We start from the raw sequence: 25,336 nt of genomic DNA, 5'->3' as shown, positions 1-25,336 counted from the left end.
AATATGGTTTACCAGAGACTAGGGATAGTTTGGGATTAGAGAATGGGGAGTTGATGCTAAATTTGTACAGAATTTCTATTTAGGTTGATTGCAAAGGTTTGGGAATGGACGGTGGTATGGTAGCACATTATTGTGAGTATAATTAACAGTGTGAATTACATAGGTAAATTGTGGTTAAAAGAGGAAACTTTAGGTTTCACATGTTACTCGAATAAAAATTAAAAGAAAAAACAGAACTATATAGCACAATGAGCCCTATTGTAGACAATGGGCTACAATAGGCTATAGTAGATAAAATGGGCTATATTATACTTGATAATACAAATTTAAGGATGTTCTTTCATAAATTTAGATTAAAAGTATAACACTAATACAAGGTGTTAATGATAGGGTGGCGTATGGGAAAAAGTACACCTAACATAAACTGTGGGTGATAGTGAATAGCACTATTTTAATAATCTTTCATCAGTTATAACAAAGGTAACTACTGTTAAAAAATAGTACAGTTACAAAAAAGTGCTATCATCAGTTGTAACAAATGTTCTACACCACTGCAAGGTGTTGGTGGTGGGGTGTTGTATGTGAATCCTGTACTGTATGCATTATTGATCTGTAAACCCACAACTTCTCTAATAATAAACTAAAAGTTATACAGTTTATTTTAAACTTTCTATTTTTAAATACTTAAAAATTTACAGGACAGTTACAAAAATAATACGAACCCCATACAGAGAACTCCCACATACCCCTTATCACTGAAGATACTCATATACTCCAATTTAAACATTTTTTGCAGTATTATTCTATATCTATCTATCTATCTATCTATCTATCTATCATCTATCTATCCATCTATCTACCAGCTATCTGTCTTTATATTTATCAATCTATTTTCTCAACAATTGAATGTAAAAGTTGTATACATCAAGCTTCTTGAATACTTAATACTGCCACATATATTTCCTAAAAACAAGGATACTCACTTATGTAACCAGCTTAAGTGCAGTTACCAAGTTCAAGAAATTTAATATGGATATAAACTTATAGTCTATTTTTCAATTTTTTCATAAGTCCCAGTAATGTTCCTTTGAGTTGGCTCCTCACTTGCTAAATTCCATCCAGGATCACGTATGGCATTCAGTTGTCATTGTCTCTTTACTTGCTCATTCTTTTCAATTGTGGGAAGCTATATTCAAAACTTTCCCATTTCAACCATTCCCAAGAACACCATTAAGTGGGTTACTCATATTCACACTGTTGTAATACTCTCACCATTACTAAAAACTTTCCCATCTCTCCCAACAGAAACCCTACACTCATTACGCATTAACTACCCATTTTTCCTGGCTCCTGTCCCTAGCAACCTGCACTCTAACTTCTGTCTCTATGAGTTTGTATATTCTCCAATAATTACTCTGTGGTTCCCATGTGGCTTAAAATTAATATCCTAAAATCTATAAAATTCCCATTTTCTTAGATACCAACTTAACTTCAATGGCACATGCAAACTATGTTCTTATACCCTTCTGTCCTCCCACCTTTATGTAGTTATTTTCCCAAATTGCATTTTTATACATTATGAGTTCAAAAGCACTGATTTATCATTATATTTTATGCATTTGCTTTTTAGCCCCTGTAGGAAGTAAAAAGTGGCATTACAAAACTAAAATACAACAGTATTTATATTTATATTTACCAATGTCATTAACCTTACTAGAGATATTTATTTCTTCACACAGTTTCAATCTATTGTCTACTGTCCTTTCTTTTTGACCTGTAGAATTCTCTTGGGCATCTCTTATAGGGCTGGTCTAGTGGTGACAAACTCCCTCAGCTTTCTTTTTTTTAAAATCTGGGAATGTCTTATTTCCTCCTTTTGAAAGACAGTTTTGCCAGACAGAGATTTCTTGGCTGGCAATGTTTTGCTTTGAGCACTTTAAAGATGTCATCCCACTGCTTTCTTGCTTCTATGGTTTCTGACAAGATTCAACAAGAATCCTATTGAGACTTCTTTGTATAGGACACACTGCTTCTCTCTTGCAGCTTTCCCAACTTTTCTTTATATTAGGCATTGAACAGTTTGAGTATGACGTCTTGCTGTTGGCTTATTTGGGTTTATCCTGTTTGGAATTCGTTGAGCATCTTGGATGTGTATATTCATGTTTTCCATTAAATTTGGGAAGTTTTCAGCCTTTATTTCCTTGAAGGTTCTCCCTACCACTTTCTCCCTTTCCCACAATGCATATATTGGTATGCTTTATGGTGTCCCACAGGTTCCGCAAGCTCCGTTTTCGCCATGCTTTCTTTTTTCTGTTCCTCAGATTGGATGATTCAATTGTCTTATCTTCAAATACCCTGATTCTTTCTTCTGCCTGCTCCTATCCGCTGTTGAATCCCTCTAGGGAGTTCTGCCCTCTCCCCAAGATGGCTCCCTTGTCTATTTGCTTATTGTTTTTGCTTGTTGTCTCTCCCCGCCCCCTTTAGGAGGCAATGGGAACCAAACCTGGGACCTCCCATGTGGGAGGTAGGCACTCAGCTGCTTGAACTACATCTGCTCCCTGCTCATTTGTTTTGGCTTGTTGTCTGCTCATTGTTTGCTTGTTGTTTTTGCTCATTGCCTGCTCATTGTTTTTGCTTGTTATCTGTTCACTGTTTCTACTTGATGTCTGCTTGTTGTCATCTTTAGGACGTACCAGAAACTGAACCCGGGACAACCTCCCATGTAGGAGATGGGCACTCAACTGCTTGAGCCACTTCTGCTCCTATCCCTGTGGTCCTTAGCTCTGCTTGGTTCCTTTTCATAATTTCCAGCTTTCTATTTCTTTATGTTCATCTATAATTTTTCTGACTTCCTTTAGTTCTTTGTTGATGTTTTCCTTTTTGCTCTTTCAGCATAATTAGAACCACTTAAAAAAAATGTTTGCCTGGTATGTCCCAGGTCTGGCCCTTCTCATTGATAATTTCTAGTGCTTTAATGTTCTCTTTTGCCTGGGTCATCACTTCCTGTTTCTTTGTTATGTTTTGTAGTCTTTGTTGAAAGCTGGATATTTTATGTTTTAATGTGTAATCACTGGAATTTAGACTCTGAGGTATCAGATTCTTAAACTACTTAGTATCATGACAGAGCTTTCTTTGAATTCCAGGAGCTAACAGCAATAACAGCACCAAAAAAAAAAAAAAAAAGGAAAGGAAGAAAACAACTTTCCCAGTGTTTGTAGACTTACCTATACAATAAGTGGTATCCTTCAGAGCTTAGCCATACAATAAGTTTAGAGAACAGATAGATACTAAAATGAAAAGAACACCCTGATACTTTATGTACATGTATCTTGTCTTAGGCATACATATGTGGTCCTGGGAATTCCCCTATTAATACAGATATGAATTATCCCTCTTCCCTAGGTGTAGCAGTTTGATATGGCTATGAATTCCAAAAATAGATAGTGGATTATGTTTGTAATCTGGTCTGTACCTGGGTGTGATTAAGTTATGATCAGAGCTTTGATTGGGCCACATCATTAGACATGGCAAAGGACAGAGTTGAGGGTTTTTTGATGTTGGAGTTTGCTGCTGAAGCCTTAAGCTGGAGCCCCAGGAAGTAAGCCCACAGAGGAAAGAGGAGCAAGCCCCAAGAAAAGAGGAACCCTGAACCCAGAGAGAGGCAAGACCCTGGAAGAGAGGAACCCAGGAAACCTGAACCTTCATAGACGTTGGCAGCCATCTTGCTCCAACACCTAAAAATAGACTTTGGTGAGGAAAGTAACTTATGCTTTATGGCCTGGTATCTGTAAGCTCCTACCCCAAATACCCTTTATAAAACCAACCAATTTCTGGTATTTTGCATCAGCACCCCTTTGGCTGACTAGCACACTAGAAAACAGTTTCCTCATAGTCTGGGCACTGTGCTGTATGTCTTTTACCCAGCAGTTACTTGACCCCCGTTGACTGCTCTTCCTCAGCATTCTGTAGAATAGCTCTGTAAACTGCCTTATGCAAGGGAAGTTCTCAGATAGCTAGTCCTTCCAGCAACAACCAGACAGACTGGGCAAGTTCTTCAGGTCAGCAGATCACTCCCAGTATATGCATAATGGTTACCCTGCTCCCCCAGAACTGGGATCAGGGATCTGCACTGGACGCATGGTCCAGTTCTGTGCTGAGCCAGTGAGGGGTTTGGAGGGAGACCAGCCAAAGTACGATAAGATCCTATTGCTTTCAAGTAGCATTTTTCTTGATTTGGAACTTGCTTGTTTCTGCAGTCCATTAACTTTTTTCTGGAGCTCTGAGAAAGATGTTTCTGCCAGTTCTTGCTGGTTATTCCAGTTCCATGGTTGTAGTGGTAGTAGTGGCATGGAGCCCTGAGATGTCTCACTCTATCATCTTGATCAGACAGGACCTTTTATTATTTTATTTTTAGTGTGTGCCTACTATGTATCAGACTGTGTGTGTTAGGTTCTAAGGATACAAATAGGAATGAGATCATTCTATAGAAGAAAACAGAAGAATCTAATTTTGAGGGGAAAGGGGATTTACCCATATGAAAGTCTTCAGTAATTGGAATTGTTCTCCTCTGAACTTAAACAAATTCTGCTTGGCCTTTATCTGAAATTCAGCAATGATGGCTGAACCATGGTTATATATGGGCTGGAGTATACTATGAATTTTGTGCACCAGTACCCTTCTTGATAATTCCCTATATACTGTTGATCATTCTAGGTGTACTATTCCCTTTAGATCTTTTTTTCTTTCTGGTGCATCCCTTCACCACATAGGGGCCTATACCTCTCTGTGCAGGTCTGGGGTGTCCTTTTTCTTTTTTTTTACTGGGAGGTCCCAGGGATTGAACCCGGGTCCTCCATATGGTAAATGGGAGCTCAATTTCTTGAGCCACAGTCACTTTCCCCTTTAGATCTATTTTTTTTTTTAAGATTTATTTTATTTATTTCTCTCCCCTTCACCCCCATTGTCTGCTCTCTGTGTCCATTCACTATGTGTTCTTCTGTATCTGCTTGCATTATCCATGGCACTGGGAGACTGTGTCTCTCTTTTGTTGCGTCATCTTGCTGCATCAGCTCTCCGTGTGTGTGGCGCCACAGGCTGCGTTTTTTTTTCACACAGGGCAGCTCTCCTTGCAGGGCGCACTCCTTGCACATGGGGCATCCCTATGTGAGGGTGCCCCTGCATGGAACGGCACTCCTTGTGCATGGCAGCACTGCATGTGGGCCAGCTCACCACATGGGTCAGGAGGCCCTGGGGATCGAACCCTGGACCCTCCATATGGTAGACAGATGTTCTATCAGTTGAGCCATGTCTACTTTCCTCCTTTAGATCTATTTTAATTTAAAAACAGTGTCTATTGTTTTAAGGTAATATCATCTTAGGCATCAGTTGATGGTATGACTACCAGAAAAAGCAGAAGCTCAGTTAAAAATAGTCAGAGATAACATTTCACCCAGAAATATTTCAAAAGAATCACTTTAACAGCAATAAATCAGAAACTTACATGGTCTCTCTTTATTAAAGAAAACACGAAACATACCTTTACTAGTGCTACAGCTCCAGAAGCAAAATCACAACAATAAAGGAAAGACTCTGGGGCATTTCTATAAAAATGGAAGAGATATTTAAAATTCGTGTCAATATTTATTCAAACTACAGAAGAAAGAAATCTATAGGTACAATTTGTTAAGGGATGCTTCTTTAATAGAATTTGGGTTGACATTGGCTTGGCATTTCCTCTCTGTAAATATTATTTTCTATACTGGCATATGGTTGTTTTCAGTGCTTTTAAATCAGCACTGTCTCAAGGACATCATTAGCTGCAGAGTAACTTTCAAACAGCTGTCTGGGTTTTAAGGTCCTCCATTTCTTGGGCCAACTGCTTTTATCCCATCACACTACCATAGGGCAAACCCTAGGGCCATCCATCAGCTCTCTTCCATCTTGTCCCCACGCACCACAGGCATTCTTTCCTCTACGTTTCTAGCCAGCATGTCTTACAACTCCTTAAGATTAGTTAGCTTTCTCTAAGAAAATTCTCAGATCTCTGAGTCCCTTGGTGATTCATTTCTTTTCTGTCTGTGTAGCCCATTTGGCTCATAAAGGCTCTGAGGCCCTGACAGGACAGAAACAAAGGCACTGTTCTCAAGGAAAGAAAGGGACATCGTATGTATATGTGTATGTGTTTAGGTACTACGACTAGGGACTGAACCTGAGATCTTGTGTGTGCGAAACCCATATGGTGCTCAACCAATGAGCTACATCGGCTCCCCTGAGCTGGTTTTTTTGTTTGTTTCCTTGTCGTTTTTTTTTTGGTTCGTTTGTTTGTTTTTAGGAGGCACCAAGGAGTGAACCTGGGACCTCCCATGGAGGAAGCAGGGGCTAAGTGCTAGAGCCACATTCACTTCCATAAGCATGTATTTTTAACAGCATCAAAATAGAACTTCTAAAAATAATACATTAATTCTTAGTCATCTTATGAAATAATTGTTGAACAATTATTGAGCCTCATGAATATGCCAAACAGAGTACAAAGTAGTAAATGAAACTGTCTATTAAAATAGTTAAGTTTAGCTTTTGAAGCCCAAAAGACTTTTGCTTGAATCCTGGATTTGCTCTGTGAATTTGACTTATCTTCTTTAAGGCTCAGTTATCTTATTTACAAAATGTAGATAATCACATTGCTTAGTACCACATGTGAATCACAGAGAGAGGTCAGTATGTTGTTAAACAGTAATTTTAAATTTGGTCCTGGCTCTCATGGTTGTAAAGTCTAGCTGGGAGCATGAATAGTTTTATACAACTTTGGATAGGACAGGAACCTTGACTGTACTTCTTAAAAGTTTTGAAGGAGGAGGATGACATTTCTAAGTGAGGAGAAGAGAAAATGGAATAAGGGTTTAGAGGAGGGAGTCATGTGCCAACAATATGAAGCAGAGTTGGTCCAGAGAACCCAAAGTGGTATTCTGCAAGATATAAAGGCAGGCTGTAAAGCATGTAATTAGGACTTCAAATTTGATTCAAGAGTCATTTTAAGTAGGGAGGGTTTCTAAATAAATATCAAATACAAGCACAAATATGCATTTAGCAAAATCTCAACCTGGCTCAGATTATACTCTTAAATGCTACCCATTGATGAATACTATGTTTACATATACATCTCATTTATTCTGTGGCATGAGGGATTTGCAGTCACTTTAAGAACTGTCTGAGGAGTGGTTGTAGCTCAGTTGTTGAGCGCCTGCTTCCCACGTACGAGGTCCTGGGTTCAATCCCTGGTACCTCCTGAAAAAAAAAAGAACTGTCTAAATAAGTTAAAGTATGATAAATAGCATTTAGGTACGAAAAGTTGACCAGTACTGAATCAAAGTTAAAACTTTATACTGGTTGGCCTTTTCTCATCTGTCCCATATTAAAAACAGTGCTTTATTTCATAAAACCTATCATTGCCTATGAAATCCAGATATTTGTGACCCATAATTTGCTGCATGGTTACCCATGTTTGAAATGTTAAGACTCGGGGGCATATAGCGCTATATGGTATAAAGAATAAGGGTAAGGACTCTGGAACCAGAGTGAATAAGATTTGAATCCTGGCTCTATCACTTAGTTGAGTGACCTTGGGAGAATTACTCAGTCTTTCTGTACCTGTTTCCTGGTCTTTAAAATTCAGATAAATTTGACATTGAAGGGTGTTGTGAAAAGTGAATGAATAAATACAAATAAGTTTCCTGGAAAGGTGTCTAGCTCAGAGGAAGCACTCAATATATGTAGCTATTATTTTATTATCATTGTTGTTATTATCACTGTTATTATTATGAAAGGAATATCAGGTTTCTGCCTTCCAGGAACTTAAAAACTAACCTGGAAACAATAATCTGTGTCATCAAGTTGACAAGAAAGGAAAGGCACTCTAAGCAGAATGAGCAATATACACGAAGTCCAGACATGAGAAGGAAAGTGGCAAGGGTAGAGCAGTTTGATATTGTTATGAATTCCAAAAACAGATATTGGATTATGTTTTTAATCTGGTCTGTACCTGGGCATGATTAAGTTATGATTAGGATTTTGATTGGGCCATGTCATTAGGGCCGAAAGGCATGGCCAAGGACAGAGTTAAGGGTTTTTGATGTTGGAGTGTGATGCTGGAGCCCTGGAAAGTTAGCACACAGAGGAAAGAGAAGCAAGCCCCAGGAAGAAAGGAACCCTGAACCCAGAGAGAAGCAAGCCCCTGGAAGGGAGGAATCCAGGAAGCCTGAACCCTCACAGATGTCAGCAGCCATCTTGCTCCAACACGTGAAAATAGACTTTGGTGAGGGAAGTAACTTATGCTCTATGGCTTCTACCACAAATAAATACCCTTTATAAAAACCAACCAATTTCTGGTATTTTCCATCAGCACCCCTTTGACTGACTAATACACAGGGAGAAACCTACTGGAGATTAAGTTGGTGAAGCAGACAGAGGAACGGTTATAAAGGGCTATACTTTGTGTAAAACTTTGGACTTTACCCTGAGGCTAACAAGGACTGTTTAAAGGATTCTTAGTGGGAATATACAATGAACCACAGAAAGGTAATTTCCTTTGCAGTATGAAAGATGAAATCAGTGTGGGGGTGAGTAAACATGGCATTGGAAGCAGACTGGATGCAAGATGACCATTTGAAAACTAATCTAGAAATCCAGGTGAGTAGTAGAATGGCCTAAAGGAAGACAATACCAATAGGGAGGGACTTATCAGTGATAGACTCAGATTTTTTACAAAGTTGGATAGATAGAACTTAATATTGGATGAATAAAACCTAATTCAAACCCATCCTCAGTTTATCATTACTTTAAGAGAAAAGATAGGGAGCCAGGGTTGCTCCAGTGTTTGAGTGCTGGTATACCACATATGAGGTCCCAGGTTCAATCCCTGGGCCTGGTACCTACCAAAAAAAAAGAGAGAAAAGATATTTTATCATGAATACCAAGTTAAGATCACTAATATTACTTAAAAAAAGGAGGGGAAGGGAGGAAACTAACCTGGTTCTGTAAAGTCTTTCGTATAAATGAAAATGCTTTTCTGGACCCTGTCGCATCCAGCTCACTATGAAAGGTGGATACATGACTTGGCCCAGTGGTTAGGGCGTCTGTCTACCACATACGAGGTCCACGGTTCAAACCCCGGGCCTCCTTGACCCGTGTGGAGCTGTCCCATGTGCAGTGCTGATGTGTGCAAGGAGTGCCTTGCCATACAGGGGATCCCCATGTGCAAGGAGTGCGTCCTGTAAGGACAGCCGTCCAGCGCGAAAGGAATGGTGCCACACACACGGAGAGCTGACACAGCAAGATGATGCAACAAAAAGAAACACAGATTCCAGTGCTGCTGACAACAGAAGCAGACAAAGAAGATGCAGCAAACAGACACAGAGAACAGACAACCAGGGTGGGGCGGGGAGGGGAAATTAAAAAAAAAAAAAAAAGAAAGGTGGATACGGTCTGCCTTTGGGCAGAAGTTACTGAACAAGACCCAGGACAGTCCAGTGGCTAAAGGAAAGCATGTGTCATTGGCACGTGCCCTACCAGGGCACTGAGATGGCCGCTGAGATGGAATTCCCACTTCATCAGCAGCCCAAGATGAAGTCTTGCGACTACTCAATGACCTTGCAGAGCCTTTCTGTAAAATCAGCTGACTGCTTTGGCCCTTTTCCCACCAAGTAGGTGTAAATATCACTAGAACCTACCACCACACCATCAAACACTCTCTTGGCAGAGGGCTTAAGAATTAAATGATCCTTAGAGAATGAAATGATCTCTTATTCCAGAGATCTAATTATATTAAAATATTCTGAAAATGTAAAACATTAATCCTATACTCTCCAAAAGTAATAAAATATAATTTCTTAGGAAGGAAAAAAGTCTAATTCTCCCTTTGGAATGCTAATCATTGCTTGCCTTTTAAAGAAGCATGAATTTTCTCACATTATTGAGCTAGAATGATTTATAAAATATGGACATGAGGCAAAAAAGACACAGCCAGGAGGAAAAGAGTCAGGGACTGATGTGACAAGACCTTACAATTACAAGTTGGAGAGAGAAGTAGAGAGGGAAAAATATAACTAAAAGTGATGAATCAGAGGCATTAATCAGTCAATATGTATTGAGTTCTAGCTGTACTACACTGTACTAGGCATCCTGGAAAATTAGATTAGGGTAAGATATGGTCTCTACTTCAAGGAATATAAACAGTGGTTGGAGAGACACAAGATAAAGAAATGACATCCTAAATAATAGCTTGAGATGTGTCATTGAGCAATACATATTCAGTTGTCAATGAGACATATTTATGTGTATATGTTCAGGGATCACTGAGGTGAAGGAACTCTGGCTATGTGGTGTAAGGAAAAAGGAAATTTTGACCCAGAAACTGGATATAGGAATACTGAGAAAGACACAAAAAGAGAAAGGCTATTAGAAACCACAAATTTGCCAGGATCACTTGAACCAGCTCACTCTATATACTTATTAGATGATATTAGGGGATTACCTACTCTTCATTATGTTGGCTTATAATAGTATAGGAGAATCTCCTCATTTTTTGGAGATACATCTCAAGTATTTAGGGACAAAGAGTCAGTGTTGTTGATATTATGTTAATTGTTCAATCAAGGTGATGGATATATAGGAATTCACGTTATTCTTCTTATTTTTCTGAATGCTTTCATTATTTTCATAATGAAAAACTTAAAAATAGCATCACTGAATAAAAATAGGTATAGAGAAAAGACTGAAAGGAATTAAAAAAAAGTTCTGACAGTGGCTATGTTAGGATGATGGAGATTATGGGTGATTTTTTCCCCTTTTCCTCTAATTTTCCAAGACTTCTGCAATGTCCTTATAATGATTTTATAATGGAAAAATAGTGTGAAAGCTATTGTGTAAACTTAAAAAAATTAAGAATGGAACTTGACAAACCAGATGTAGGTAGGTGCTTAAAAGTTTTGTAAGGTGTGTCTTCACCACGGAAATACTAAAAAGTTTAGGTGAAGTGGTGAACTGGAAGGGTGGGTCTGAAGGACATCTTTATCCTTATCATTTCCTTGTTTTTTTGATCTTGGGGTTACTTGCTATTATCTTCAAATGATTTCAAACCTAGAGATAATCATTTGACAAGCCAAAGTTTTATATTGGTGTAACTCCAGAAATGATGACAAAGTAAAATGAAGGTTAAGCTTTAAACTCCATTTTCTATGTGTAAATTGACACCTAAGTATCCTAGAAGAGCAACTAAATCTCTAAAATTTAGCAATTCACAGCTTAGTGGAAGGATCACATTTCTTGCTCTTTTCTTATTCTCTCATCCACACAAAGACAAGCTTAGTGTCTTTGTGGACGACCCATGGCTGTGAAAAACTATTTTCAAAGTAATTCCTAGTTCACATGAAATTAGACACTGAGACTAGGATACTCCTATTGAAATTTGGTTTAGTCATTGTTTGTATGGAAAATGAAAACACTACTAGCATAGAAAAGACAATATTTTTTTCCAGAATTTCTCAACACACTGTTCATATGTAAAATTTTGTAGGAAAAACTCTAAAACTCACCGCAAGATGTTCAGAATTGGAAAAACACTATTTCCAGCACCACAGCCAACCTAAAATCAAAAGAATAAACAAGGTTACATTTTTTCTCACCAGTGTCAGGTTTTCTTAAAAACAAAACAAAAAAGGCCAAAAGAAATTTACTGGATCTCTGGGTAGAAAAGAGTTTTCTAAACTTAAAAGCAATAGAATAAACCACAAAGAATAATAATAGAGAAATTTGACAATGGAAAGATTTAAATTTTTTACACACCAAAACCCAAAACAAACCAAGTTAAAATGTGACTGACGCACTGAAAAATAAATATGACAAAAGGTAAATAAAGCTCTTCTTAAATAAAAAACAAAACAAAACCAACAGATAAAGGTGCAAAGGAAATAAATGGACAGACCACAAAAGAAATACAAATGGCTTCTACACCTTTGGAACTAATCTGTTTAATAGTTAAAGAAATGCTAACTAAAGGTAAAATTTTTGTCTAACAAAGTAGAAAATATTAAAATAAGAATATTTAAGTCATTGAGGGTATGACATATAATGCCATGGAACTGGAATTGGTATTGGTACAACAGCAATTTGTCAGTATGTTTAAGAGTAGAAAACATTTTCATAAATTATGAACTAGTAAATCTGACTTAAGACAATAAAAGAAAATACAGCTAAAGTCTATAGTTAAAGATATTTGCTGCAGAAAACCTGAAAACAATTTAAATGCCCAGTAGTGGGGATGTGGATACTTTACACAGTAAAATATTTTGCAGCCATGAAAAATATTAATAGAGAAATTTTAAAGATATATGATACATATTTATACTATATATTCACTATATATTTACTATATACTATATACAAAGATATAAAAATATATGATATATAGCTTCTAATATAATGTTAAGTAGAAACAAAACAAAAATACATAGTAATATAGCTCAACTATATAAAACAGTATAAATAAAAGGAGAAAAAAAATCAGTAAAATGTAAGCAGTAGTTATACCCCTTGTTTGTGGGACTGTGGATAATTTCACTTCTCTCATCAACTCTTTAGCAAATTCTATGTCATCAATACATACTGCCTTTAGAACCAGAAAAAAGGTTTATTTTTTTAAAGTAGAAAACCAAGTTCTACATCAGATTATAGAAAATTATCCATCTTCCCATTTTTTATTTTACCTAAAAAGGGTGTAATAACAGAGAGAGAGAAATTAAGGTCAAAACTTTATTGGTAGGGAAGCAGACTTGGCCCAAAGGATAGGGCATCCACCTACCACATGGGAGGTCTGCGGTTCAAACCCCAGGCCTCCTTGACCCGTGTGGAACTGGCCCATGCGCAGTGCTGAAGCGCGAAAGGAGGGCCCTGCCACGCAGGGGTGTCCCCCGCATAGGGGAGCCCCATGCACAAGGAGTGCGTCCCGTAAGGAGAGACGCCCAGTGCAAAAGAAATTGCAGCCTGCCCAGGAATGGCGCCACACACATGGAGAGCTGACACACAAGATGACGCAACAAAAAGAGAAACAGATTCCTGGTGCCGCTGATAAGGATAGAGGCGGGTCACAGAGGAACACACAGCAAATGGACACAGAGAGCAGACAACTGGGGAGTGGGGGAGGGGAGAGAAATAAATAAAAAATAAATCTTTAAAAAAAAACACAAACTTTATTGGTAGTTAAAATTGCCCTCAAATTAGAAATTAAGGCATACAAAATTTTTTAAGAAGTTAAAACCACAAAATTTGACTGATTAAAAACATGAGCCCCTTAAATATTCTTTATGCACAAAAGTATACTGAATACTTATTTAGTAAGATTTGATGATTTGTCCCTAAAAAATAAAGAACATTAATAAAATACTATGGAATATACATACTAAAATTATTTGCCTCTTTTCATTTTTGCCCCTTGAGTACAGTACCTCTAGCAGTCTGAAAGTAGCCATGCTACCAGGAAACAATTCTGTCTTCAGAGGTCTTTTTCTGTGCTCTTCATAATCTAGGTTGGTAAAATCAGATCCTGCTTTGCTTTGCTCATCTGACAAACCAGAATTTTTCTTATTTTCATTTTTTTCTTCAGGCATAGTAGGGGAGTGCATTCTTGAAAAACAATTTGCAGCATTAGTTTTTACATGATCCCATGATACTTCTCCCACCTTCTCTTCAGTTTTTTTATCAAATGGAAGAATTTCAGGAAATTCCCTCAGCAGCCAATTACGATCTTTGAAAAACTTATTCTTATGAATCTTGTAAAACATGTCCCAATACTTGCTAGCTTCACTCTCATACTTCACTAAAACAAAGAGAGAAAAAGAGAGATTTATTTTACTATGAATTATATTTAGTATTAGGTACTATTTTAATATCTAAATATATTACACACATTGTCATTTACAACAACTACATACACTATTGAATAACGAATATTATAACATTTAGCTAATTATTTTTTAAAATAATTTTTATTTATCTGATTTTTCTTTACCCTCTTAAAGGGTAAAACTACAGAGGTTTAATTCTCTCAAAATGTGTCAATGTGTGGGGTACTTAGTCTTATCCCCATAAATCTGCTTCTGTCTTACTATTAGGCCAGTAAGATTTTGCAGGGAATATAATCATAGTAAACTACTTTCTACAGTCTAATCTTGGAATCTTACTAATTATGTTTTTACTAATAACCTGTGAGGTTCTTTATTATCTTAAAGAAAGGACACCTCATTTTTTGTCTCTACAAATGCAATTTCAACACCACAAATGTCTTGTGCAAATTGCTAATCAGATAGGAAATTCTGGAATTACACATGACATAATTTTGGAGCAGGGAGGTCCACTGAAGTCATCTAGTCCAGTGCCCTTGTTCCACTTGTTCCAGGTCCAGAGCTGCAGCACGGCACGACCAGGACCAGGCCTCCTGATTCCGAGAGTCTAGGGGCCATCCCACAACTCCATTCTTCACCTCCCCAAACCCCTCCGAGACATCGCTTCCCTCCTGAAAGCTTCCAACATGACGTTTTAAAGAGAAGTTTTGATGCCTTCTTAAAATAGATATGTATTTTTTCCTGGATCCCAGGGTCTGTGTTAGGGCAACGGTCCCAGGGCTTCAGGCAATTCTTAGCTTTCTGACACTTCCTATTTGTACACTGAATTAATAAAATAATTTAGTTGCTCATTCATTCAACAAACATGTGTGGGATGCTACTGTGTACCAGGCTTAATCCCTAGGCCTAATTCCTGGGTCAGGAATACTTTCAACCAATGTAGACACAATATGTTTAAAAGCACTTTCAAAGAATGAAAAAGCCTTCTGTTGACATAGAATAATTTCCAAGATCTAACGTTAGGTGAGCAAGCAAGGTGTAAAGAGTGTGTATATTATGAAACCATTTGTTAAAAAGAAAAGAAAGAAAAAGAAAAAGAACACATGTGTTTGTATATACACATGTATGCATGTATACATATTTACTTGCCTATGCACAGAATGCTTCTGGAAAGATAATCCATAATTAGTAACACTGGTTGCCTCTGAAGAGGGAAACAGGGGTTGGGGATTAGGGTTTGAGGGCGAATCTTATTTTTTTAAAAAATGCTTCCCAGAGGGTGAGAGGTGTTGCAATGATCAGAAATCGTGCTGGTGGCAGAGAATGCCCCCATCCCTGGCTCCCTGACTCCCACACTCCTTCCCCCACAAGGTAACTTGTAAGGTACCGTGCTGGGCTCCTCCTTTGAAGCCCAATCTCGTGCTGTCCAACGGCATCTCTAGTCTGGGCCTCCCTCCTTCTCTCCCCAGTTCCTCAGTGGCCCAAAAGAAAGAGGAGCTGACAACATGCCTAGACCATGTGCTGTGATGACCACCTCTACGGCCTGCATGTTCTTGTTCTCGTCTTCCCCTGCGACATACTCCCCTTCCACATCAGAGATGTGGAGGGAAATGTAGGGCCCAGCCAAAGGCTGGGCTAATGAAGCCATGGCAGCATAGCATTTGGAGACTCCTCTGTAGATGGGCCCTGTGAAGCCAGCACTGTCACTGAGAAGGTCCTTGTGCAACAACTGGCAGTTGGCTGGGGACCATGCCCGGCACACAAGCATGATGAGCACTTGTGGACCTGTGGGGCATTCAGCAGCCCAGCGGCCGGTGGATGGTGGGAGGCTCAGGTGACAGGGCTGCCTAGAATATGGTAAGCTCTGCTAGGCTTTGCTTAGCAGAGGTGGAGAGTACCAACTGAATTTTGACCCATGTGAATTTACTATCTAGTAAAAAAAACAAACTAAATACAGTGAAAATAAAGGACTCATTTCCTTCATGATTTTAATGAAGTCCCTACCCTCAGAACCAGCAGTTACTTATAGTTAGGTTCATCTTTGTTCATGAAGCCCAATCTGAACCCCTTAAAGTTTTCCTTTTCTTCTTTCCATTTTTATCTGTTTGGCCTTGTTCCATGGACCTCCACCCGTCTGGCCACAAGACTTTCTTTCCATCAAGGCTGAACTGTATCTGGCCACAGGACTGCTATAAAGACAGAAACTCCCATCTGTATTTAAGGACTGAGAAATGAAAGTGGATCTCTGTAACAAAAGAATTGTTATGCTGAAGTCCAAAACATGTGTTCACATCTGAACTAATGGAATGAAGCCTATTTATGGCTAATCTGAAAATGTTGTAAATTTACCTTCAAAATAATTCTATATGTACTGTATTAGTCAGCCAAGGGGTGCTGATGCAAAGCACCAGAAATCCATTGGCTTTTATACAGGATATTTATTTGGGGTAGAAGCTTAGTTATAAAGCCCTAAAGAGTCCAACTCAAGGTACCATAATAGGTACTGTCTCACCCAAAGTCTGTTGCCACATGTTGGTACAAGATGGCAGGTGATGTCTGCAAGGGTTCAGCCTTTCTCTTTCCTCTTAAGGCTTCATGGTTCCAGCTTCTTCCAGTCTCAGCTGTAGGTTGGTATATGGCTCATCTCTCTTTCTCTGGGGTTCATTTCTTTCTGTTCAGCTGCTCTGTGCTCTTTACAAGGTCAGCTGTAAACTATCAGGCTCACTTCCTGGGGCTGCAGGATCCTTCATGTATCTTCTCTGTGTATCTACTTCCGTGTGAGAGTCTGTTTTATCAGCCCACTCCCTGAGCAAGTGTCCAGTATACATAGCCCACAAAGGGGGGGTGGGGACTCAAACAGAGTTGCCCTAATGATGTGGTCAAATCAAAGTCCTAATCTTAACATAATTTAATCAAAGACATCTCAACTGAATCTAATACAATCAATGGATATCACACCCAGAGGAACAGACCAGTTTACAAACATTGCGGCTGGGGCGGCTTGCACCCCGACGCTGACGGGGGGGGTTTGGAGGGGTCAGCTGGCTGCAAAGGCATCTGAGGCTGCGGCAGACAGCCTCAGAGGGGCTCTCAGGCGTGGAGGACGCGCGGCGAGGGGAGAAAGAATGCCGCGGAGACCAGGTCTGGTACGCAAGTCCGGTTTATTGCGGAAGGGGACATAGCTTTATAGGGTTAGGGACTGCGTGGAGGGATTTGATAGGTGCGGGCGGGTACTGCTTCCTGATAGGTGATTGTAAGCGGTTGCTAAGCAGAGGGCTGGCGGAGAGGTTTGGAATAGGAGAGGGGAAAGGGGGAGTGAGAGCTGGCCGGATGTTGGGCTAGGCGGGAGATAAAAAGGGGGAGGGCAGCGCCGGCCAGCCGTTAGCAGCAAAGGCCTAGTCAGGCGTAGTCACCTTATCTAGGCCCAGTGGGCAGAGGCGGTATCACTTCTTGCCGCACCGTTTGCTACTGTGGCAAGCCGGGTGCCCTTCCTCCCACAAAACATAATCTAAATCTCTTTTTGGAATTCATAAATAATATCAAACTGCCACACCTACTTTTAAAAACTGGAGTGTATCTGATTTATGGTATAAGAAAACAACTTCTGAAAATCTGATTTAAGAGGAACTAGGAAACTGTCACATTTCCCCAGGGTCTTCACACACCTTTTCTCTTCTTCTTTTACCTGAAACACTCTCTTTATAACGCTCTTGGTATTATGTTTCTCTTTGTAACTCTCTTGAAAACTCACTCCAGGCTGGTAAAAGATTCTCAGTCTTTTACAACAAGCAGCCATCTAAGAAAACCTACAATTAGTCAGATATCTAGTATTTGAGTTTCTAATACTAAGTTTCTTGTGAAGTGAGCTTGAACTTAAACTATCAGTAACTAGAATGTATTATTATACCTTAATTAATTCATGGGAATATTCCCTAAGGAATTAATGATGGGAAGGGACAAGTGGGGAGTAACTTGGAAAAAATAAAAAAAAGAGGTTTATACCAGTGTTATTTATAATAAGGAAAAGTGGGAAACAGCTCAAACACATAACACAGGAATGACTAAGTAAACTACAGCATATCAAAATAGGATAACCTTACGCAGAAATTAACAATTAAAGTATAATAATGTTAAAACATTCATCAGAATGCATATATATATATGCTGATTTCAATTCTATAAAATGCATTTTATATTCATTCATAACAACCAGATGAAAATTTGGAGTGATGGTAATTTAATGATTATTAGGTAGTTCTTTCTTTTACAAAGTTAATCTACATCTTACACAAAGATCCTAACTGAATTCTTCATTCAACTTGTTTATAGAATTTCCACATCTGATAAGGGGTTGAACTAGAGCATCTCTAAGCCTGTATAGACTTTAAACATTCTATGTACTTTCCCATTATACCCCAAGGATTTATGGAGAATATTAAACCTTATCAGTTCTATAAAACTGCAAAATCTTGGATCAGACTGTATTTTAAACATGGGCCTATGCACTGTTTTAATTTTCATAGTTTATAAAGAAAACGAATCTGAAGTGAGGTAACTGCAATCTGCTTCAGATGTCAAATACATGCTGCAACTAAATTCAACCCTAACCTACCTTATCTTTAAAGTGACCTGATTGCTATGAGAAAATAATGGTCAAAGTCTTTGAGACCCTCTTTTCAAGTATCTCCTACTCAGGAATTAAGAGAGAAAAATTAAATTACATAAATCATTATACCAATAACAATAGCATTAAAAATAACAACACATATTGAGGGTTTATTATGAGCCAGGTACTATGTCAAATGCTTAGATTTTTTTTTTCCCATTTAATCCTAACCCTGTCTCTGAGGTAGGCATATTATTATTCCAATGTATAGATAAATTAATTAAAAGTCAGGGGGATAAAAAATTTCTGCAAGGTGACCCAGCTGTAAGAAGCAAAGCCAGGTCCTGGACCAAATCTTTTGGACTCTAAAGTCCATGCCCTCAACCATAATACTATACTGTCTCCCTAACACAAAGTCAGTATTAATCCCCTCCAAAATATCTCTGAAAATAATCTCTTTTTGATTTTGTACTTTTCTCTCAATTACTACGCATCAAGTTGAAATTAAAACTCTAGTGTGATTTATAATCAGCATAAGCAATTGTAAATGCCTATTGGAGTTAACCTTCATTAAAACACATGAGAAATATAGAATTAATTAAACTTCATTCTTTGAAATATACAAAATTAAAACTTTGCAAGGTTATATGGCAAAATGATGATGAGCAATGAAAATATAAAATGTTCCATGTGAATACATAGGTTTGTGAGATAGAAACAAAATACAAAATAGCACCCAAGAAGGGTATGAGTAGAGACTAAAGGGCTGAAGTTTTGTGGGGTTTTTTGCCATTTAAAGTAGAGCTTTCAGCAGTAGCTCCAGTCAATGCTGGCAATTCCATAGGTTCCCAGTAAAGTGTGACAACCTCTGAACCCCCACAGAAGCTTAATCATAATTATGATTATGAGACAACAAACACTTTCAGTGTATGATTTAATTTCCTGAAATGCAAGAGCATCTGTGGTTAACAGAGGAATTGGAAAAGTTAATTCTCTGACCACAAGTGAAAAATTTAGTCTCAGACTGCTGTTAACTCACCACAAGCTCAGACCAATAATGATAAAATAATATAGTATGGAGAAACCTGTCCTTTCTTCATCTTGTCCAACTGACTTTCTAAAACAGATCTAGTAATGATAAGTTTTTTTTCTGGAGGAGCATTTTTTCCCCCTTCCTTTATTAGGTTACAGTGACAGTAAAAGGGATATAGTTATCTGTTTAACCACTGCCAGATGAAGCAATTTCTCTACTATTCACTTATTAAATTCAGTACTGCTGAGGGGAAGAAGGAATATAGCACACTAACCATATTCAAGTATTCAGAATTTATCCTGAATCACAGTGAATATCACAATTAAGAAACTGAATTAAACCATTTATGTATTTCTGACATATATGATATGATTAATATGAATTATGAAAATTTATTCTAAGTTGCTATGTAACAAAAAGCAATTTAAAGTTATTTTTGCACATCAATTACGCAAATACTTGAAACTCTCAAAGTTGGAAATTTCCATGTGTCACTGACAAAGTCCTTGTCTAATAAAGGAAAACTCTTAAAGTTATGAAATTAAAAGTATATTTCTGAGAGCACTGCATATAATTTTAAGCAATCAAAGCAGCCTTATAAACAAGAACCTTAAATTTATCAGCACATACTTTAAATAACTTTTTTTTGGTTTTATTTATTTATTTAGATTTTTTCCTCATTTTTTTTTCTCTTTTTTTTAAGTAACTTTTTTTTTCTTCACGTAAGACACTCTCAAGTGGTAAGGCATTCAGAAGGTAAGGTACAGTGAGACACTATTTTGCTTGACGTAACTCATCCTAGATAGGTAGTTATTTACGAGGGTGTTTTAAAGTAAAAATAGCAACTATTTTGTTACCAAGTTTTAGAAGCCCATTACACTTGCTAAATAACCGTCTGAGATACAACACACTGGGGATGTGTTCAGGAAATTATAATATATAATCATGTTAACTCAAAAACTGCCAAATGTATCTTTCTTTTGTTTCTCTGAATTAACCTCTTTTTAAAAGATAATGGGTGATAATAAAATTTAAAAGAAATGACCAAAAGGAAATGTAGGATTAAAAGTCATTAATCTGGGCAACCTAATTGAAATAAATATTGCTAATGAGCACCTGGATGCTATACATTTTAATCACAGAAATGAAATGTCAACCGTTCCTCTGCAAAAGACTGTTATTATTTGCGAATGATAAATTCTTATTCTCAGAAGTATGAGAGTGTTTCCCAACTTCAGTTCTCATCAACAAACTGAGACAATAGGTGAGAAAATGGGAAATGGGAGTGACAGGAGAAATGACATACACAGAGACTGAAGGAAATGTGGAGAATTGGCCAACTTGGGAGAAAAGTATTTCCTCCCAGTGGCATTAAAATAAGTGAGATAAAATCAATAAGCAGTGCTTATGCTTTATAATAATCTGCATATGGAATACTTTGTGATGGAAGAAAACTGGCTGTTTTGAAGCTAGGTCACTCCTAAATAAGAAGAGATGGTGGTTAATAGAGGCACTGGCAGAAGAACCACATCAAAGCTTCCTTGCTGCCTTGCGAGGTTTGGGAGCAGAGCTTTTAAATGGTCTATTCACCTTGACCCATATTCAGCGGAGACATCAAATACCAAATCAGAACACTTGCCTACGTCTTCTGCAGATGAGTAGGTCAATGATCCCTAGCAGAGACTGGACTGGGCGGCTGGGTAGGTATTTACGCTCACTGTAATGTCCCATCACTCAACACAGTCCCTCAGAACAAAAGGTTCCTTTTTCTGCCACCTTCACAGCAGCCTCAGCATTGCTGCTCTGTTCAGCCTTGCTTAAGTGTGATGAAACGGTCACCCCCAGTGTGCATTCCTCTTTCTGGATCAGTTCCCTGACATGTAAAACTCCACAAGACTGAGCAACATTAGGACGGGATACAGAGGGGACCCAACAGAAACCTCTACCTCTTTGAATCATTTCAAAATGGAATCTTTTGTTCTGTCTCCACGGCTGCCAGAAAATCTGCTCAGAAAAAGACTGGACATGCTAATAAGCAAATCAAATGCTTCAAAGCAGTATCATCAGTCCTGCTTTTCCTGCTTCTAGAGAGAGGCCAGTCACTACCTTTCTATTTTAGTCACAGTTTGGTTCTGTGGAAACTGTCATTTTCCTTTACTGCAGTTTCCAGGGCCTTAAAATAACTTTCTCATTAGCTATGCTCAAGTTCATTGTTCACATAAATAGGCCAAAACAGGCAGCCATGTACAGAACACTTTAAGGGAACATTATCAGCACTGTTCATCCATTCATGTTCTAAACAAAATACCCAAAAGAGGGTGAAAAAAATACTTGGCTTTTCATATTATCAAGAAATATATGGTGGATAATTTTTAAGTTTCTTAAAATGAATTAAGATATCTGATAAATTTAAAATTCAGTCTAGGCTTGACTCTGTTACATCCAGGTGGCCACTAGCAGAAGCTTGAGTAATGTGGAAAATATGTCTGTGCAGCTGCTGGCAAAGAAACAGTTATACTTCCTCAGAAACAGTGTGACGGAATTCCTGAAAAGGAATGTGATATTGGCTGATTCACAAGCAGGAGATTTGCCACTGGTATGTACCCTCAAATCCAACCCCAACTCTCCCTGGCCATATCCCACTCTGGGACTGCATGGCTGGGGCTCATAAAAATAGAATGGTTCCATTGTGGATCAGATACTTTTCTTTCCTGTCTACCTGTGGGACACATTAATGCTTAAGAAGGAGGAATTCTCTAAGGAATGGCAAATGATGCCAGAGGATAAGATAGGTCCTCATTGCACCCTTCACTGGTTAAGGGCAGTTAATGAGGGCTGTCTTATTACATTAGCTCAGTTTCCACAGCTACCTTTGCTTCAAACTTCAGTCTCAATTACAAACTAACGTCAGTAGAACAATAGTTACCTACCAGTAGAATGAGTGATTTTTCACTATACTTGACTTTCACAAAGGAATGCAAACCTCTTTCCATGGGAAGTTTCAGGACAGCTGATCCATCTAGAAACAAGATTCTATCTTAAGGCTGGCAAACTTTTTTTTTTAATAAAGGGCCAAATAGTAAATATTTTCATCTTTGTGGGCCATACGGTGTCTGCTGCAACTACTCAGTTCTGTGGTCATAGCTTGTAAGCCACAATAGACAATTCATAAACAAATTATTGTCTGTGTTCCAGTAAAACTTTATTTATTAAAAAAAAGTGTGGGCCGCATTTGACCTATGGGCCATTGTTTGCCAACCCTTGCTCTACCTAATGGTTAGACTTATGTTGCTACAAGAATGACTGAGAAATAATGATGACAATAATCAAGCTGTTCTGGCAAAACTAATCTATGGTATTTTTTTTTAAGATTTATTTATTCTGCCCCCTCCCCCCGCCATTGTCTGCTCTGTGTCCATTCACTGTGCATTCTTCTGTGTCTGCTTGCATTCTCATTAAGCAGCTCTGGGAATGGATCTTGGAACCTTCCAGAGTGGGAGAGAGGTGATCATTCTCTTGTGCCACCTCAGCTCCCTGATCTGCTGTGCTTCTTATTATCCCTCCTCTGTGTCTCTTTTTGTTGCATCATCTTGCTGTGCCAGCTCTTCTGCATGGGCCAGCACTCCTGTGTGGGCCAGCATTCCACACGGGCCAGCTCTCCACATGGGCCAGCTTGCCTTCACCAGGAGGCCCTGGGCCCTGAACCCTGGACCTCCTATTTGGTAGACGGGAGCCCAACTGCTTGAGCAACATCTGCTTCCTGATCTATGGTATTAGAAGCCAGAATAGTGGTTGTTCTTTGCAGGGGATGAAGGGGAAGTTATTGTAATTGGGAGGGGACATGGGGGATCATCTTGATTACTGGCAAGATTTTGTTTCTTGACTTATGGTGCTAGTTACATAAGTGTATTTGCTTTATGAAAATTCATTTTTGATGTCTGTAAATTTCTAAATGTATGTGGTACATCAATAACCTTAGGGAAAAAACCACAAAAAGAGAACCAACCTATTCTAAAGGAGAAATCATTTTAAGAAAACTAAGGTGGAAAACCCTACCTAGAGAATATAGGGGTTAGGTGAGGTATCTGCTGGTTCCTGGATTTGTGGTGAAAGGGGCATAGGTTAATTTTTAAAAGCAATTTTTGAAGGTCAGCAAGGGCTTACCTCAGTTAAACTCTAAATATCAAAAGCTACAGGAAAAGGCCCTTAAATTCTCACTGAAACTTTATGTTTATGCTAAAAGACCAGCAACATTTTGTTGGCTTTACCTTTTTCACTCAAACTTTTTGACTTCGTTGAACTTTCCTAGCAAGTAAATGCAAAATAATATACTGAAAAAAATGCAATAAGAGGAGAATTTTAATGTTTTCACATCTTGTTTGAAATGGCATGCACATGTGTGTATGCTTGTATGTGTGGTAGCTGTCTGTCTCCCAGACAAAGCAATAACATGACTACCTGAAGGCCAATTACTGGGTGAATACATAATTTATTTCATTAACCTTGGTCCCACTACAGTGGAAGAACTGGGAATTTTGCCAAATGGAACAAATGAATTGGCACAGGTAGAAGCTAAGAACTCTCAAAAGTAATGACACAAGTAGGAGGGAAACAGAGTAAATGTGAACTGAGTCAGTGGAAGGTCCAACAGAAAAGCCTGGCTCCAGGAGCTAAAACATGTAGTGGGCTACCTTGTTCTTCCAGAAGGACTCGCAGAGCAGAGTTTTCCTCTACTTTTTTTCTGGCTGCTGCTTCTTCTTCTTTTGACCATTGCATGTGATCCCTATCAAAATACAAAAGATCAAAAAACATATTTTATAATTGGAAAAGGCAGGAAAAAAGGTGAAAGGGGACATATCTTTCATTCTAGATTAGTCAGAGACAAATGACACCAACTACTTCCATGTCAAATGAATAATTTTTGTGTCAGATGTTCTTTCAGATAGTGCTGGTACAATCCTGGAACTCCTATAGTGGTTTTTTGTTTGTTTGTTTGTTTTTAAAGATTTATTTTTTTATTTTTATTCCCCACCACTCCCACCCCCCAACACCTGCACTCGCTGTCTGCTTCTTTATCCATTCGCTGCACATTCTTCTGTGTCTGCTTGTCTTCTCGACTTCTCTTTAGGAGGCACTGGGAACCAATCCTGGGACCTCTGATGTGGGAGAGAGGCACTCAATTGCTTAAGTCACTTCAGCTCCCTGGTCTGCTGTGTCTCTTCCGGTCTTCTCTGCTTCCCCCTTTGTTGTGTCATCTGGCTGCGCCAGCTCAGCTCTTGGTGATGCAGGTCATCAGCTCTCCATGATGCAGGACATCAGCTCTCCTCGGTGCGGGCCAGCTTGCCTTCACCAGGAGGGCCCAGGAATCAAACCCAGGCCTCCCATATGGTAGAGGGGAGCCCAATCCTTGAGCCACATCTGCTTCCCTACAGTTCTTTTTAAATCTGGTTGTGCTGTTGGCCCCAGTTACTTCTTAGAATCGCTGCTGAAATAATATCCCCAGAACACTCTGGTGCATGATTATTCGAGTGCTGGTACAGTTTGCTATTTTATACTCTAAGTTAAAATTTATTTACCTTTTGGTTACTTTATGCTTAGGGTATTCTTGTTTTGTCTTTTTATTTTTTTCTCTTTTTGTTTGTTTTTAGGGGATCCTTTAATAGATTTTTAATGCTCCCTTTACAATACTTGCAGTCCAGTACTCTATTGTCAAAGAGGTATGAGTTTTAAACTACTATGTAATTTCCCTCTTTTTTTAAAATTAAATTTGGATTTGTTTTTCTTATTAGTAGCTTTAATTTCTATAAA

At 38.5% G+C, this 25,336-nt stretch overlaps 1 protein-coding gene across 4 annotated transcripts in view; it reads right to left on the bottom strand.

Annotated features, from left to right (window-relative positions):
- The window catches only part of METTL8 (methyltransferase 8, tRNA N3-cytidine), a 113,123-nt gene that overhangs the window by 23,540 nt on the left and 64,247 nt on the right, over positions 1-25,336 (bottom strand). For all 4 annotated transcript variants that reach the window (XM_058300655.2, XM_004485044.4, XM_071216302.1 and 1 more), the window contains 4 exons: positions 24,220-24,311; positions 13,494-13,864; positions 11,586-11,635; positions 5,537-5,600 (listed from right to left, as the gene is read on the bottom strand). In XM_058300655.2, the coding sequence (XP_058156638.1) occupies positions 5,537-5,600; positions 11,586-11,635; positions 13,494-13,864; positions 24,220-24,304 (570 nt within the window). In that variant the 5' untranslated portion in view covers positions 24,305-24,311. The remainder of the gene's footprint in view (positions 1-5,536; positions 5,601-11,585; positions 11,636-13,493; positions 13,865-24,219; positions 24,312-25,336) is intronic.

Source organism: Dasypus novemcinctus, chromosome 7 (genome assembly GCF_030445035.2).
Source record: "Dasypus novemcinctus isolate mDasNov1 chromosome 7, mDasNov1.1.hap2, whole genome shotgun sequence".
In the NCBI taxonomy this organism is placed as follows: Eukaryota; Metazoa; Chordata; class Mammalia; order Cingulata; family Dasypodidae; genus Dasypus; species Dasypus novemcinctus.
This window is presented reverse-complemented; position numbering and strand designations above follow the sequence as displayed.